Source organism: Cebus imitator, unplaced genomic scaffold, assembly GCF_001604975.1.
Source record: "Cebus imitator isolate Cc_AM_T3 unplaced genomic scaffold, Cebus_imitator-1.0 Scaffold364, whole genome shotgun sequence".
Taxonomy (NCBI): domain Eukaryota; kingdom Metazoa; phylum Chordata; class Mammalia; order Primates; family Cebidae; genus Cebus; species Cebus imitator.
This window is the reverse complement of record NW_016107679.1, coordinates 1,714,176-1,729,951: the sequence shown is the minus strand read 5'-3', so window position 1 is coordinate 1,729,951 and position 15,776 is coordinate 1,714,176. Positions and strand designations below refer to the sequence as shown.

The 15,776-nt window shown below is 38.1% G+C and overlaps 1 protein-coding gene across 3 annotated transcripts in view; it reads right to left on the bottom strand.

The window, feature by feature from the left end:
• Positions 1 to 15,776, bottom strand: part of KDM4C (lysine demethylase 4C) — a 269,280-nt gene that overhangs the window by 47,080 nt on the left and 206,424 nt on the right. For 2 of the 3 annotated variants that reach the window (XM_037730821.1, XM_037730820.1), the window contains 2 exons: positions 15,091 to 15,276; positions 13,421 to 13,525 (listed from right to left, as the gene is read on the bottom strand). In XM_037730821.1, the coding sequence (XP_037586749.1) occupies positions 13,421 to 13,525; positions 15,091 to 15,276 (291 nt within the window). The remainder of the gene's footprint in view (positions 1 to 13,420; positions 13,526 to 15,090; positions 15,277 to 15,776) is intronic. The other variant, XM_017506883.2, reaches the window with a different exon arrangement.

Here is a 15,776-nt window from a genome sequence, read left to right as displayed (position 1 = left end):
AGGCATGAGCCACCATGCACAGTCCAGATAAATTTTCAAAATGGAAAAGGAATGAATCTATCCACTCCTGTCCAGAAAACAGCAAAGAGAATCAAAGGCGCATTGTAGAGGATATCCCTATTCATCCCTACAGGTTCTGTTTCCTTGGTTTCTCTTTCTTTGTCTGGGTGAGCATGTATGTGGGTAGGGGAAGGGAATAAAGAAAGTTTAGGGTGGCATTCAGTGTCTGGAAAGTAAAAGAGGCAAGCCAAGGGAAAAAAGGAAGGCGATGCAGGCTTATAAGGAAGAGGCTGGCTCTAGATTGCAACTATTTTCTTCCTGCTTAGGATATAATATTTATGCAGATTGGCTGGTTAGAAAATGGCCAGTACATACATTAAATATACAACCTTCATCTAAATAAAAATTCTCAGAAACTTCAGGCATGGCCATTTCATGAGGAGTACTAAGGGAAATGGATTCTTTCATAATGCCATTTTGATAGGATTTCTGATTTATTTCTGCAGAAAAAAATGTATTGACAAGCATACCCCATGACTGATTATATAGCCTCAAAAATATTTCCTGTCAGAAAAGCCTAAGAATCCACTGATGTTAAGAATGTCATTTTTGATCAGAGAAGACAGACGTCATGTGAGGGCATCCATCAGATTAAAGAAATGGCTATGGTGTTCTGAAGATTAGCGTGCAAGCTAAGGCTGTAAAACTTGCAAACAGTGGTTTTAAAAAATATAAATGTCATTTTAAAAAATGGTAGAGCCAGTTAGCGATGCTGGGGATATGATAAAAATGTTAAGTAAAAAAACATTATAGACATTCCACAAAAGCATAAAGAATTCCTAGGAACAATAACACATCTAGGGTCTCCAACATATGTCCATATACATGAGGTAATTAAATTATACCAATAATTTTGTTTAGTAGTTTTATTTTGAATAAATAGATGATATAACATCTACTGAAACTCTTGACAAACTCAAGTGGCTTTTCCAAGATCTCAGAACAGGTGAGAAGTAGTCTAGAGTGGTGCTCTGCCATGACATGTAATATGGTGTGGCTCTGTGTATGTCCCCACCCAAATCTCATGTTGAATTAGAATCCACGATATTGGAGGTGGGGCCTGGTGAGAGGTGACTGGATCATGGGGTGGTTTCTAATGGTTTAACAACATCCCCCTAATACTGTCCTGTGACAAGTTCTCAAGAGATCCAGTTGTTTAAAAGTGTGTGTGCATGCGTGTTTGTGTGCGTGTCACCTCCCACTGCTATCTCTTCCTCCTGCTCGGACCATGTAAGATGAGCTGCTTCCCCTTCGCCTTCCGCCATGATTATAAGTTTCCTGAGACCTCCCCATCCAAGCTTCCTGTAGAGCCTGCAGAATCATAAGTCAATTAAACCTCTTCTCTTTATAAATTACCTAAGTCTCAGGTAGTTCTTAACAGCAATGAGAAAACAGACTAATACAAGATGGGGCAACAGACCATCAACCAGAAGAATAAACATGGAAAGAAATGAGAGAAGAAATAAAACCAACCAGGATAGAAGCAGGGGGGAAAAAATGAGTGAAGAAATAAAACCAACCAGGAAGTAAGCATGGAAAAACATGAGCGAAGAAATAAAACCGACCAGGAAGTAACACCAATAGAATTCAAGCAGTGGCACAAAGAAAATTACACTTCCTTTTTTTTTTTTTGGGAAGCCTTCCATTTATTGAATGGAAGGTATTATTCTAGATACCTGTTGAGGCACTTCCCATGTAAGATGTATTTACTTTCCCCAATATACCCACAGCGTTGGATGAGTAACTTGGATTTGAAGCATGTCTGGTGATAAAAACACAGAATGTATATGTTCTCACTTTTCACCTACATACACATATGTGTACACATAGATACACTGTGGTAAATTTCCAAACTGCCCAAAAATCTTCACTCCTCCCTGTTTCCATATCCTGTGCAAGTGACTTTGTAGTTCCTCCCATCAAGGACTGAAGTTTATTTCCCACCCTTAGAGTCTGGGCTAGACTGTGGCATACCTTGCATTATCCAAAAGAACACAGCAGAAGTAATGGTACACAAATTCATAGCCTTTTGTTTAAGAGGCCTTGAATACTTCTGCTTTCTCTCTAAGAAACTCAGACTCTGCTGTGTGGACAAGCCCAAGTTACCTTGCTGGAGATGAGAGATCACACTGACCACAGGCCATAAACATGTGAGAGAACCCAGCCAAGGTCAGACAAGCTATTCTGCAGCTGACCACAGATGCATGAGGCAGCATAGCTTAGACCAGAAGAACCCCTCAGCCAAGCCTAGCCTAAATTGATGACCTACAGAATTATGAGCTAAACAGTTATCACTGGTTTAAACCACTAAATCTTGTGATGGTTTGTCACTCACACAGATACATATGTCTAGGAAAACATCTGAACCAGGCCTGAGGCTGCCAGGAAGTACACATGCACCACCCCAGGAAGGTTGTTGGAGTATTTGGAGCCAGGGACCTCTCTGGCTACTTTGTGAAGCCCAACTCAGAAGCATGTTTTCAAATGCATAAAATAAACACACAAGATTATAAACAAATGATTATATTAGAAAAATAAACTTGTTTTTCTTTCCTTTTTTTTTTTTTCTTTTTCTTTTTTGTTTCCCTGGTTGGAAAGGAAAAATAATATTCTTTTAAAATAATGCATTAAAAACTAATATCCAAAGGTAGGTCTAACAACTATTAATATCTTGATTACAAAGTTGCTGATGAGCATAAATATTATTTTTAAATTTCTGTTAAAATGGTAGTATGAATTCCATTACAGACAGTTACAAAAACTGTTAATGCAATCTGTGCCTATGCTCAAAATGGACAGAACTGTTAAATTTGTGTTAAAATGAAATAAATTTGGGGTTTTTTTTCCATTTTCTAAGAGACAAATTTTTCTTCATAATAATTAAAAAGAGTTTATCACCTGGAATATTTAATGACACAGTAGCCTATCTTTTAACAGCAGCCTTATAAAAATGGCAACAATGCTATTTATATAATGGTGCTTGTATACAGTGTCACTGAAAAGACACAGTAATGAAATGAAACTCAATGAAGGTACCTTACAAAGGGTTAAGTTATGGAGGCTAAAACAGGTAATTTTGGGGTAACCTAACCTGACACAGGAATCTACCTTAAATACTCAGAGTGGACATATGCACTGCATTCTTAAATATAATTTCTCCCCATTGGGTTTTTCATAGAGACCAGAGAGAGAACAGTTAATCTCGAAGGCAAGAGCATGGAAGGAAGGGGGTTTGTTAGGTAGAATGAGGGAAGATTCACTGCTGTAGCCTTATAGGTAGTTTCTTATCAGACCTGGCAAGGCTGACCGGTGTTCACATCTGGAAGGAGGGTTACCCAACATCTGGCAAGATGAATCATGGGCAGAGATGTCATCTTCAGAAAATCCCAAACTGGGTTCTCTATCTACATATCATGTTAATAAAGTGCATAAATCCAAATACAATAATGTATGTAGAAACGCATGGCACCAGCAAAGCTGAACAGGTGAAGAAACCAAACTAAGTAACTTAGCCAATGTACAGGCCAAAGAGCACATTTCCATCTGTATCCAATGACCCTTTCACCATCTCGACTTTGTTATTTCTCCTTAATTCTATGATTTAATAACCTGTGAGATATTATTATTGCATTTTTCAAAGTATCCATCTTATAAAAATTTTTACAAGGATTGGAATAAATAAATTAGTACAAACGATTTTTCTTTTACCAAAGGTATGCAGCAGGAGTTACTCATGTATATTTGCCTTCTAATAATGAAAGCTCTCTTTGTAAATTATAAGAGCTAGGTAAAAATCCTCTACCCAGAAAAACCTAAATCCCTGGGCCTTCATGAAGAAATAATTGCTCTTACAGCACAAATGCACATGACTCATCAAAACACCACAAGTATTTAATTTTCTACATGTCTGTTGGTTCATGCGTACTTTTATTTCTCATGGGTTTTTAAATACAAACATATAATACAGTGGGAAATGGTGCTAAGAAGTTCCCAGCAGATTTGAGGTCTTATTCACCTTAATGTCTGTAGAAACACAAAGAACAGGCTGAATTAGATGCTGAGAAAAAACTAATTTTTTTCCATAAGCTCACTTGGAGGTAGTAGCCCTGTTTGGTAAGTGAAGAGGACTGGGAAGAGAAAACCATCTTTAGATACATCAGAATCTTTGCTTCCCTGTGTTAATGTGGCAACCTCTCAACAGGGATGTACCACCTGCTTGCTACGTATTCTAAATAGTAAGCAACTTAATTCATGACGAGCAAAGACGAGAGTTCACATTAGTTCAACTGGTGGAGCTGGTAGTGGGCCACTGCTAAGGTAAAACTTGGCATGAACTTCGCCTACAGTCACATTTGATTTCATTACTGTTGCTAGAGAATCACTGAGTCTCCAGACGCTAGGCCCCAGAAGCTCTTCCTTGGCCTTTTTTATTTCAGGAGTTCTCTAGGCTTCTTGGGTGGCAACAATATAATATAGAAAGAGCAACAGATTTTGCACAATCCCAATCATTAATAACAGTGTGTGTGTGGCGTGTATGTGTGTGTGGAAATTAACGAAATGACTCTAAAATTTATATGAAAACATGAAAAACCTAAAATACTCAAAATAACGCTGGAAATAAAAGAAAAAAGTTGGAGGAATTATAATCTGGAGAGAATAAAATGAGAAAGAAAAGCAATAACTCAACAATAATATGATATTTTCTTCAAATGACTTCTGATGAAACATTTTCAAACAACAGAAGCAAGCAACACAGGATATCACTGAATGGTAACTCCTGCCTGTAACGATTTCTGACTCTCAATTACAGTCGGTGAATGGGTTAAACACACCTAAAACACATGTAAACATTTTCTTATTGAACAAGGTAACCCAAAGCAAAACAGACTAATTAAATAGTTTAACAGATTTTTTTGTACCACCAAGAAAGAAGTCTAGATAAATCGTAAAACCATGTAAACAAATCCAAGTCACAGTCTCCAACTAGAAAAAGGACTGCTAAAACAGAACAATGTAAATGAAATGCCATGTGCTCTGATTCTGACAACCTGAACATTCTGTAACTTCTGAACATTGTTGAACCTCTCTGAAATTCAATTTCATAATCTGTAAAACGGGTATAATCATATTGCTACCACACACAAGTTTACCATGAACATCAAATGAGATAATGTACTATATGTAACTATAAAAGATACTATAGAAATATTAGTTATTATTATACTTTTATAACTCTTATCTACATTGATACACTGTTCCCAACAAAAGGGTGGTCATTTTGAGCAAGAGACAAAATTAAAGAGGAAGAGGCAATTGTGTCTATAAAGACACACTGCTTACATGAGGAGAGAATGAGAGAGAAATAGAAAACACAAACTTCGTAGGTTTCTCTGGACTACAGAAGCAGCTAAAGGTACAGTGAAAGGAAAGTCAGCCAAAAGCTTTCTACTGCCCAACACATCCACAGCAGGAATGAAGATTCTGTCTATCTCACCAATGCTAATCAAAGGGGATAAATCCACAAAGTTTTTAAAGTCCCGTATTAATCAGCAAACTAAATCCATCTGTCAGAGTGTCTAGTGCTAATTGAGTGGACCTACATACCCAGCACTGTGCATGAAAGAGAAGTATGTTATAGGGTTCACGTGGGGCAGGAAGGGAAAGAACTGGGGTGTTCTAACAGGTAACTGCATCCTTCCTAGTCTCTTACCTATGGCCCTCCTGTTCTCTATCACCTAAGGTCCATATAACCTTAGGTGGACCATGTAACCTCTATTAAATCTACATTCTCAGATACAGTAAGGAAACCGCTCTGTTCTCCAAATATGTAATAAAGGTGTAATTTTAAAGTATAATTAAAAGTAGATGAATATAAGGATTTCAAAATTTCGTATTTTATTCTAATTCCTGAGAAATATATGGAGAAAGATGAGCACACTTAACTAAAAGGCCTACTCAAGGAGGGACAAAATAGAAAAGAACTCATTAAGGTATCTGATGCTTACAAAGAAGAAAGTTTCATTTCTCCCTGACTCCTGCACCAAGCAAAAGCATCTGAGTGCCAGGTCTGCCCAGTAATGGCTGAGAGAGAAAGCAGAATGATATTTTACTGAAAGATGTAGAAATAGAAATTTCTTATGTTTCTTCACACATTATAATTTCACTGACCCACTACACCAGTGTGGGGTAATACAAGAAAGGACATGGGACGCCTCTTGATGAAAAGATGCTAACTTCCGACTGGCAATAGTCAAGAAACTGCACATTTTCCCTGGAAAGAAAAGAGGTATTGACTTGTATGTCAGAAATGTGTCAGAGGCTAGGATGCTCCAAGAGCCCACAGAAGGACATGACAAAGAAGATAAGGCACTCCTCTGGAATCACTGGGTTCCTGCCAAGAGGCTTCAGGAGGCCTTTTTAGCTAATTCAGAGTTTTGTGTCTATTTGTTGAAAGCGGGCATATAATCTAGATTTGGAGAGTAGCCTTTTGGTTAGAAATATTGGAAGTCATCTCATTTGATTGCCTTTTCTATTGCTTGCAGTTAACAGTCTTAAAAATATTATACTTTCATTACATTTTGTCAGTATCTAAGGATTTCATTATGGTTATGGCATCTAATTACTGTTTTCTACATGAAGGAATTGAATATCCTGCCTCTTACACTTTAGAAGACGTTGTAATGTCAAATACCCTTTGCTGCTGTGTGCCTGTTGACACATTCCATTTATATTTTTCTACCGTATCTATGATGCTTGACTCTAATACCAATGTTAAAACATGAGATAAGTGTCACTACCTAATTTTCTTAACAAGCTATCAGAGGATTCTGCATGCCTTAATTTTTTTTTTTTTTTAAAGTATAAATTGCTGAAAAGCTTAAAATTTCCTGGGAACTGAGAAATATTCTGTGCAAAAGCAAGCATTTTACATGAAAACACACCTTATCTATGCTTAAAAAAAAATTAACCAAATACGTGGTCCTTGGAATGGAAAACTCGATTTTCCTCAGTAAGTAGGCCCTTGAAATTGCCAAGTATCAAACGTCCCATGTAAATATTTCTTTTCTTTTTTCTTTTTGTTTTTTTGAATGGGGGTCTTGCTCTGTCACCCAGGCTGTATTGCAGTGTAGTGTCGCAATCTTGGCTCACTGCAATCTTCACTTTCTGGGCTCAAGTGATCCTACAACCTCAGCCTCCCAAGTAGCTGGGACCACAGGCGCACACCACCATGCCCAGCTAATTTTTGTATTTTTGGTAAAGATAGGTTTTTGTCATGTTGCCCAGAATGGTACCGCCTCGGCCTCCCAAAGTGCTGGGACTACAGGTGGGAGTCACTGCACCTAGCCACATGTAGGCATTTCTTAATGCAGCCAGCCGCCCCCCACAGTGGGGTCTGGGTCTGCTAACCGGCTCCCTGGTTCCATGGTGCACTTGGTGGTGGAAATGACAGAGCAAAGTAGAAAACACAGCACTGACAAGTTTCACTGAAGAATTCTGACGAGTCGTCTTTTGTAATAAAAACCAAAAACCTACACCAAAATGCATTTGTCATGAATTTTTTAAAAAATCAGGGCCAATCTGCAATGTTGTAAGGACAGAGAAAAAAATTTTGGTAAATATTTTTCCTGTGAAGCCACATGATTCCACACAGAAGTAAATCCATATTTTGAGAGAGATGAAAGCTATTATGTTTTACTAATGAAAATGTTAATATGTTGTTGTGATTATTCATACCTAAATAGGTGCTAATTCTCTTCATTCCAACTAAGTTTAAAACATTATCAATTGTTATTAATTTCTCAATGTGCCCATATATATATATATATCAGATTAGATAAAATTTTGTGGTTTTGTCCCTGAGGGTGACAAGACTCAGGAATATGAATTCCTAGCTCACAGGCACATTGTCAGCTATTTCCAGAATGAAGCAGAGTAGTATAGCTGCAGAGAGATTTTCCAGGTGCTTCCCAAACTACAAAATGTTAACTACTATGAACCAGGCCTAAAGGGTCTCTCCCCAGAAAACAGAATTTAAGGAACAGTATGGCAGCAGCCCCTCTCCTCTGAATATGTTTTATCAAGTAATATAAAAATGCTGGTATTAAACCATTTTTTACCTAAAAAACAGCAATTTCATATGTTCATCCTGGGATGTACCATCTGGCCTCACATCAGTATTTATCAGGGCTTTAAGATATGGGTAAGTCTTTCCACGAGGCTTCAGCATGGTTCTAAGTGGCAAGCAGTAAAGAAGCAGAGCAGGAACCTGAACGCAGGACTGCCTGGAGACAAGATTTGTTTGGCTACACCACACTCCCAGATGCTGGCAAATCCTGATCCTTTCTAGCACAAGACTTTATGAATCCAGAATCCTGAGAAGTAACAGTCCTCTGAAGCTAATTTCCCAGATTTTCAAGATTTGTCAACGTAACAGGAGCTCATTAAATGCTCGAGAAATTATTTTTCCTTAGTATGACAAATAGCCTGGAGTTCAACCATTTGTAAAGTAATCTTACCAAAATCATGTTAAGCTCTCCTGCCTTATTTCATAGAGTATGGTGAGGCTGTTGTGGGCATGCGGGTTTGCAGCAGCTTTCATGAAGCCCTTGTTCTATTGACAGAAAGCACAAGGAGAGAAGCATGACGCTCACTGACCCGGCCCTTCCTATGGAAATGGCTAAAGATCAGCAATGGGAAAACAAATTTGGGGGTACTGAACAGGGTTCAAAAATGTTTAATGGGATACATTTAAATTTCCTAGCAAAATTAAGAAAAATTTTATCTGCACTGGCTTTACTTGATAATATGAATAAGAGAAAGGTAGGTTCCAAATGTAAATATTCTAAAAGGTCTGTGCTAAATATTCCTCTTCCGGGCAAATCTAACCTTAACTTTCTATCATCTGGGAAAAATGGACAGAGAGCTCAAGAAAACCCTTCTATTGATAGAAATTTGAGGGATTTCTTTTTAAAAATGGGTGTGAGATTTAGGAATATTTGATTCAGATTCAGGTCTGAATAGCTGTAGTACTTTTTAAAATCCTTGCTAAGAAATCTTTACTCCATACCTTTGCTTTGGTCAGAAATCTCTCTTTGTCGATAATAACTGCAAATTCAGCAGGCCATTTGTTAAAAAATGTATGTAGAAGAAACAAACCATATACAAATACTAGATGATTATGTACAAGTCTGAGAACAAAAGAGTATAGCTTGTCAAAACAAACTTTGTTAAACAGAATTTTAGCAATATCCAAATTATTAAAGGAAAAGCAATTCCATCATCAGCAAAACACAAACACACCCAGGATCTTAGAGACTCAGATGAAGGTTTGTGAAAATGACACCATTCAGGTCACTGTGAAATGAGTGTTAGCTAAATTCTGGTTCTCTTTATGAAAAGGAGAAAGCAGAAACTAAAAGAAGACAGCATCAAGCCATGGAAGTGAGCTCCAGACTAAGTGAAGGAAAATAAAAAGGAAATAGAAATGATAGATTCAATCCATAACTGCATTTGATGTATCAGCCCTGTTGGGGTAGGGCAAGCTCAGTGGCATTTAGATGGCCACCAAAAGCGATAATGGGCTAAACTCTTCCTCATAATCAGTTCTAAATTAACTGGTTGTCCCTTGGGGTCTTCTTTCTCCCTTCCCAACTACATCTGATTTACCAAGGCCTATAATTCCACCTCCAAAGTGTCCCCATAATCAAGACCCTTCTCCTCATCCCAGGACATGGCCATAGTGGAAATCCACTATAGTGGAAAAAGAGTGGGAATGAGTGTTTTGGGGTCTCTCCCTTTCAATCCATAATCAACCTGAAACACTGCCTGCCCTTTTATAATTAATAAATTCATATAAAAGTGTGAGGTTATTTTATTATTAATTTAAGAATTAAGTGTGATTTTATTTTTAATTTAAGAATTAAGAATGTAATTTATTCTTATTTCTTTTCATTAAGTATTTTCTCAATAACAGACACTGAAAGCATAATATGCTATACAATATAGGATAAAAACTATTATTCTCAGTAATAGAATTTGGGAGCCTCAAACATTCATCTTTCCACATTGTTGAGGCCTAGAATGTTTCACTGTTGCTACCAATGAGAGATAGCCCACTCCATCATCACCCCAAGATTAGTTATATAGTTACAGGTTAACCCACAGAGACTTCTTGCTTTGAGCTGTTTGCCAGATCCTGTGTACTGCGGTGTCCTCTCCTGTCTTGAGCCCCTGCCCATGATGACAGGAAGGAGCTGTAATAAAACTGGCCTGGGAGCTGGCCTAGAGACCCAGACGCTGGAAAAATCATTCACCTCAGGTGTGGTTACTCATGCCTGTAATCCAAGCACTTTGGGAAGCCAAGGTGGTTAGATCGCTCAAGTCCAAAAGTTCGAGATCAGCCTGGGCAACATGGTGAAACCCAGGCACTACAAATAACACAAAAATTAGCCAGACATGGTGAAAACCAGTCTCTACAAATAATACAAAAATTAGCCAGACATGGTGGTGCACACCTGTAGTCCCAGCTACTCAGGAGGCCAAGGTGGGAAGATTACTTGAGCCCAGAAGGCGGCGGTTGCAGTGAGTTGAGATTGCCCCACTGCTCTTCAGCCTGGGCAACAGAGCAAGACTCTGTCTCAAAAACAAAACAAACAAACAAAAAAAAAAAACATTCAGTAAGTGCTGAACAAGGACTCAGTTGTTTTACTGAGATGAATGTTGGAAGACACATGGAAGAGAGCCATGTGGTGGAATAACAAGATCCTGGACAAGTTTCTAAAATGGGAGGTGCTAATACAGAAGTCACTCTACCCATCCAGTTTTCCATTATGCACACAAAAAAATACTGCTGGTGCATATGTGAAATACCCAGCACACACCTGACATAAAAGATGCTCAATAAACACTAGTTCTCATTCTTTTCCACTAGTCCTATTCCCTAGCATCAGATGATTATTTTAACAAATTTATACCAAGCTGCTCCTATGGATAGCCAAGTGCTAGTTGATAGAAATAAAAAGACAACAACAACAACAAGTATTTCCTGTTCTTATGGCCTAGCTACAATAATACTAAAAGAAAAATACACAAAATCACATAAATTAACCAATAGTGTTTCTTCTGTAAAAGTTCTTCCTCTCTTTTAGGTATCTGTCTTCATGTGAATAGCCACAACTTCTAAGGTTTCTAAATCTATGAATACAACTGTCATACTATTCTAGAGGAAAGAATATTAAGAAAAAACGCTATGTACCTCATATAAGATGTATAAACAGGCCATGCTCATTGCAGTGAATTAACAAAGTACAAGTGATTCTGGTGCTGCCATACTAAACATGCAAATTACTCTAACCTAATATGAAGGTTTACCAAGTAACTTGCCAGGAAAACACATTGCATGCCTTCTTCTCACCGCCGTCATTCAACCATCCCTTCCATGGGCATCTGTCTAGTTTACTTCAGTGTGAGATGGTCAGTGTGGTGCTGTATTTTGCAGCAGTATATGGTTTATAGGTAGTTGACTATTTGCTTTGATGAAAAAAAATATGTTTCCAAGGCTTCTAGTTTCATAACTACTATTTATTGTATTGTCTTTTCCTTATAAACATCTGTGCAACACTCAGATAATTGGGTTAGGAATATATCCAAATGGAATCTTTGGAAATATAGCCAGAACATAGGTTATAATGAATCATGGCAAAGGGTGGTAAAGTGCACAGCATGACGACACACACCAACAGATGAGCACACCCTCATGTGCACACATGAAGGAGACCTTATATCTGAAAGAGCAGTGACATTCAAAAAAGGTGTTTAACAAAAATGCTGGGAAACACATGGGAAAATTTAGGTTGAAATAACAGGGCTCAGCTGTGGACTTCCTATGACATGTTCTTTTCCACCTTTAAGAATTTTTACCCTATTTTTTTCAAACACTGCCTATTCTAATTATAAACTCTGCTTACTGCTTGGTGGAATAGAGAATTAATAAACCAGATGAATTTTATACACTTACTCAAAATAACTTTACACCCAAATCTCAACAATAATGAATAAGCTCATATATTTAAAATAATTGGGCCGGGCACAGTAGATCACAGTAGATCACGCCTATATTCCTGGCACTTTGGGAGACTGAAGCTGGAGGATCTCTTAAGCTCAAGAGATTGAGACCAGCCTGAACAACAAAATGAGAACTATTTAAAAATAAATTAAAAAGTAATAATGTATGACACTAATGGAATAGTAGAATTTTCCTTAAAATGTTCCTTTTCGATGCTTTATAGCAAATAATTGGGAGAAATAAAAAAAATAAGGGAATCAAAAACCATAAAATGAGTAAAAATGGAGATTCTATTCAAGCAAGAGTAGGTTTATACTCCATTTCACCTAAATTGTACAGGCATCCTCCACCATTCTGTAACACAACTGGGTCAGGCTGCCAAGTTAGCCTGAACTTTATTTTACAGTTTTCACTGCTATGATTCAGCAATTGCCCATTACTTTCAAATAATCAAGGCATGGTTGAGAACACAGACAAACTACAGTTTCTGCTCTAAGAAGCATATCTCTTAGCATTCATAGTTTATACAAAGAGAAATATTTGAGTGAATCTTAACTTTTCTATGCTTGATAAGGAAAGAACATTTAAAGCAATAGGGGCAAATCATAAGGTTCTCAACCAAAGTTGCCAGATCCTATAAATTCCTTCTGGTTAGTTCCCAGACACTTTGGGGGAGGATTCCATACTTGCAGTCTAATGGGAGAAGAATGGATAAGTAATAGCTACTAGAAATATACTTCAGAAATATGGTGTTAATAGTGCTTCCCCCTAGAAGACGTGGCAAAGGCAATTTATGAACAGGAAAATTTTTCCCTCATTGAGAAAGGCGGCCTCACGTAAATTATACGATGTTTTCCCCAGTCTTTACAAAGCATACCCAGCTGAAAGTGGATCTGTAGAAGATAGTTGTTTCTAAATCACCTCAAAGTCAAATATTTTATTTTTCAGCATCATTTAAGAAACACATTAGTGACCTAAACCTGACTGAACCACACATCAGAGTTATGAGGATTAAACACCTGGATCTCTTTAATAGCAACTTCAATATAATCATCAGTATCCACAGGGCTTTGGAATATTAAAATGGTAAGGTATGATCCCAAGCAAAGCTTCAGATGAATACCTCTAGCACCATGTGAGGTTTGGGATTTAGAATTTGCCAAATAATAGAGTATAAGCTAAACAGCCATTTACATTCCAGCACCTGCCACTCATTATCTGCATCTATTCGGGCAAGGAATTAAAGCACTCTTAACTTGGGTTTCTTATCCTCCAAACAGGAAAAACACTACTCACGTGGCCCAGTTCACATAAGATTGTAGCACCAGCAGCAGCAGCAGTAGTAGAAGCAGTAGTAGCAATACAACTTTCATTTTTTGAGTGCTTACTCTGTGCTGTGAACTGAAAACAACATGGTGAGGTGGGATCCCATGTTTTATAGATGAGGAAGCTAAAGCTCGGAAATAAGAGCTTGCACAGGGTTGCACAATCTGTTACTGGCAGAATCTAAGTGTGAACACCAACTTCTCTGACTTCAGAGGTCAGCACCTTGTTCACATCTCAAAATGCATTCATATAAATCCTCTAATGAGGTAATGCTATTGACTGCACACTGTAAAGGGCAAGGCACCACAGTCATGTAATGTGTTACTACGATATATTTTTAAAAGTTGCTAAAATGTATTTTCTATTGGATACTATTATACTGGATACACTACTATTGTACTGGATACACTACTATTCTTAGGAAAAGCACATCAACTCAAGAAACTATGGAAAAGGCATGAATGAATATGCAACTTAGGACCTAAAACAATGGAAAAATAAGACAAATAAAACAGATGTGACAGTCAGTGACATCATTTTGTACATTTGCGCATTCACTCACATGTGCACAGAGCCCCAGCCCACAAACATCAAATATCTCTCAAGATGTCAATGGAAGTTGCTGAAAGCATTACAAAGAGCTGGGAGATTTGTTGTGTATGACTCCACAAGCCAATGCTAACGACTTGGCAGGGTGCTCACAAGAGGTTATTAGGGACACAGGACAAGCACGTTAGGCTGCTAATAGCCTGTGGCCAAGTCTCTCAGGGAAAACAAAGTGCGGCAAGTTAGCAGAGCTGAGCATCTAGACAATGCTTTAGCCTCCTATTTAGTAGCCAAAAACAATCATGGTGAACTGGAAAGGTAACAAAGACATATCAACTATCTCTATACTCTAATAATATTTCTAAGCATTTAAAACAGAGGAAAGATTTCATTCGCCAAGGACAGGTCAACAGAATTACTGTATGGCTAAATTCACATTATTTAGTTGCAAACACTCTTTTCTCAGAAAATAAGCTCAAAAAAATTGTTCTCTGTATTTTTCCTCTACTTTTCTGTTTTTTTCTATGAGACTGTCCTCACTCCTTCCAGGGCCCCCAGGCTGTCCCTCATATATCCCACCTAAGGCAGCAGAGTCCCAAAAGCTCCTGGCCTTCCTACCTCTTCCTTGACTGTGCTGCTGCTCTGTATCTTCTAAAAGAAATAAATAACACCCCAAGACCACAGTGTACAGTTTCATAGACTGTTCACTACATAATCTCAGGTGGTGATCCCCTGCAGAAATGATTTCACTCTCACCCTGGATATGTGTAGTGCATGACATGTGCAACCAAATTCAGCAGCCCTGTGTACAGATCCAACACCAGAACAGGCATAAAGAGTTTTCTGCATTCATTTGTTCATTCACTCATTTAGCTCATACAGATTTATTGTGTATAATGTGCACCAGACAATTGACAGGTCCTAGGCAACTACCAGTAAATAATTGTGTGCAATCCCTGCCCTCAAGGAACTCACGATCTAGACAGGTAAACAATGTGTAATATTACAGAAGAATGTTATGTCTGGGAGGTATTCTAAAACAGGAGAAAATACAGATAAATTCTTAGCACTGAAGAAGGGAGAGCACATCTTACCACATTGGGGTTGACCTTATGTCGAAAGCATGTGATGTTCACAACATAAGGCCAATCATCAGGCTCCATCAGTACCCCAGCAGCATGGGCACAAGTGACATGGAAGGAGGCCGGGCAGCGACCATAGGAACACTGGATGCAGGCTCCAGAGACCCTCTTAACCCGGTGTCTGCAGAAGATGCATTTCTGGAGGGTTAAAATAGAGAAGAACATCAATTCACATTCTGTAATCCAGTCAGTTTCCACAATTTACAGAATAATAGCTACTAGAGAAGAAAGAAAACAAAACAAAACTGATTACATCAACAAGGCCTGACCCTCCAGGGGCCCTAGTGGTAACAGTATCTGTGGCAATGTAATGTACTTACTTTAAAGGAAACATACTGCTATGGTCACAGACTATCAGATATACGTTTAACTATTTCTTGTAGCAAGGAAAGTCAAACACTTTTGCACATGCTCCTGCAGGCACAGAGCTCAGGAAAAGACCCCAGAGGTGCTCCTATAAACAATCCATGAATGCTGACGCTACTTCTGTTTTATCTCCTGTATGGCAGGTCTTTCTGTGCATCAGGAAGTAGAATATGGGTTTGGAGAACGGGTCATTCTTTCCTAAATTAGATGAGGCCTTCAAAACACCCAAACAGCATAGGGACAAGTTAAGTTTTCCAATGACAAGGAAATGT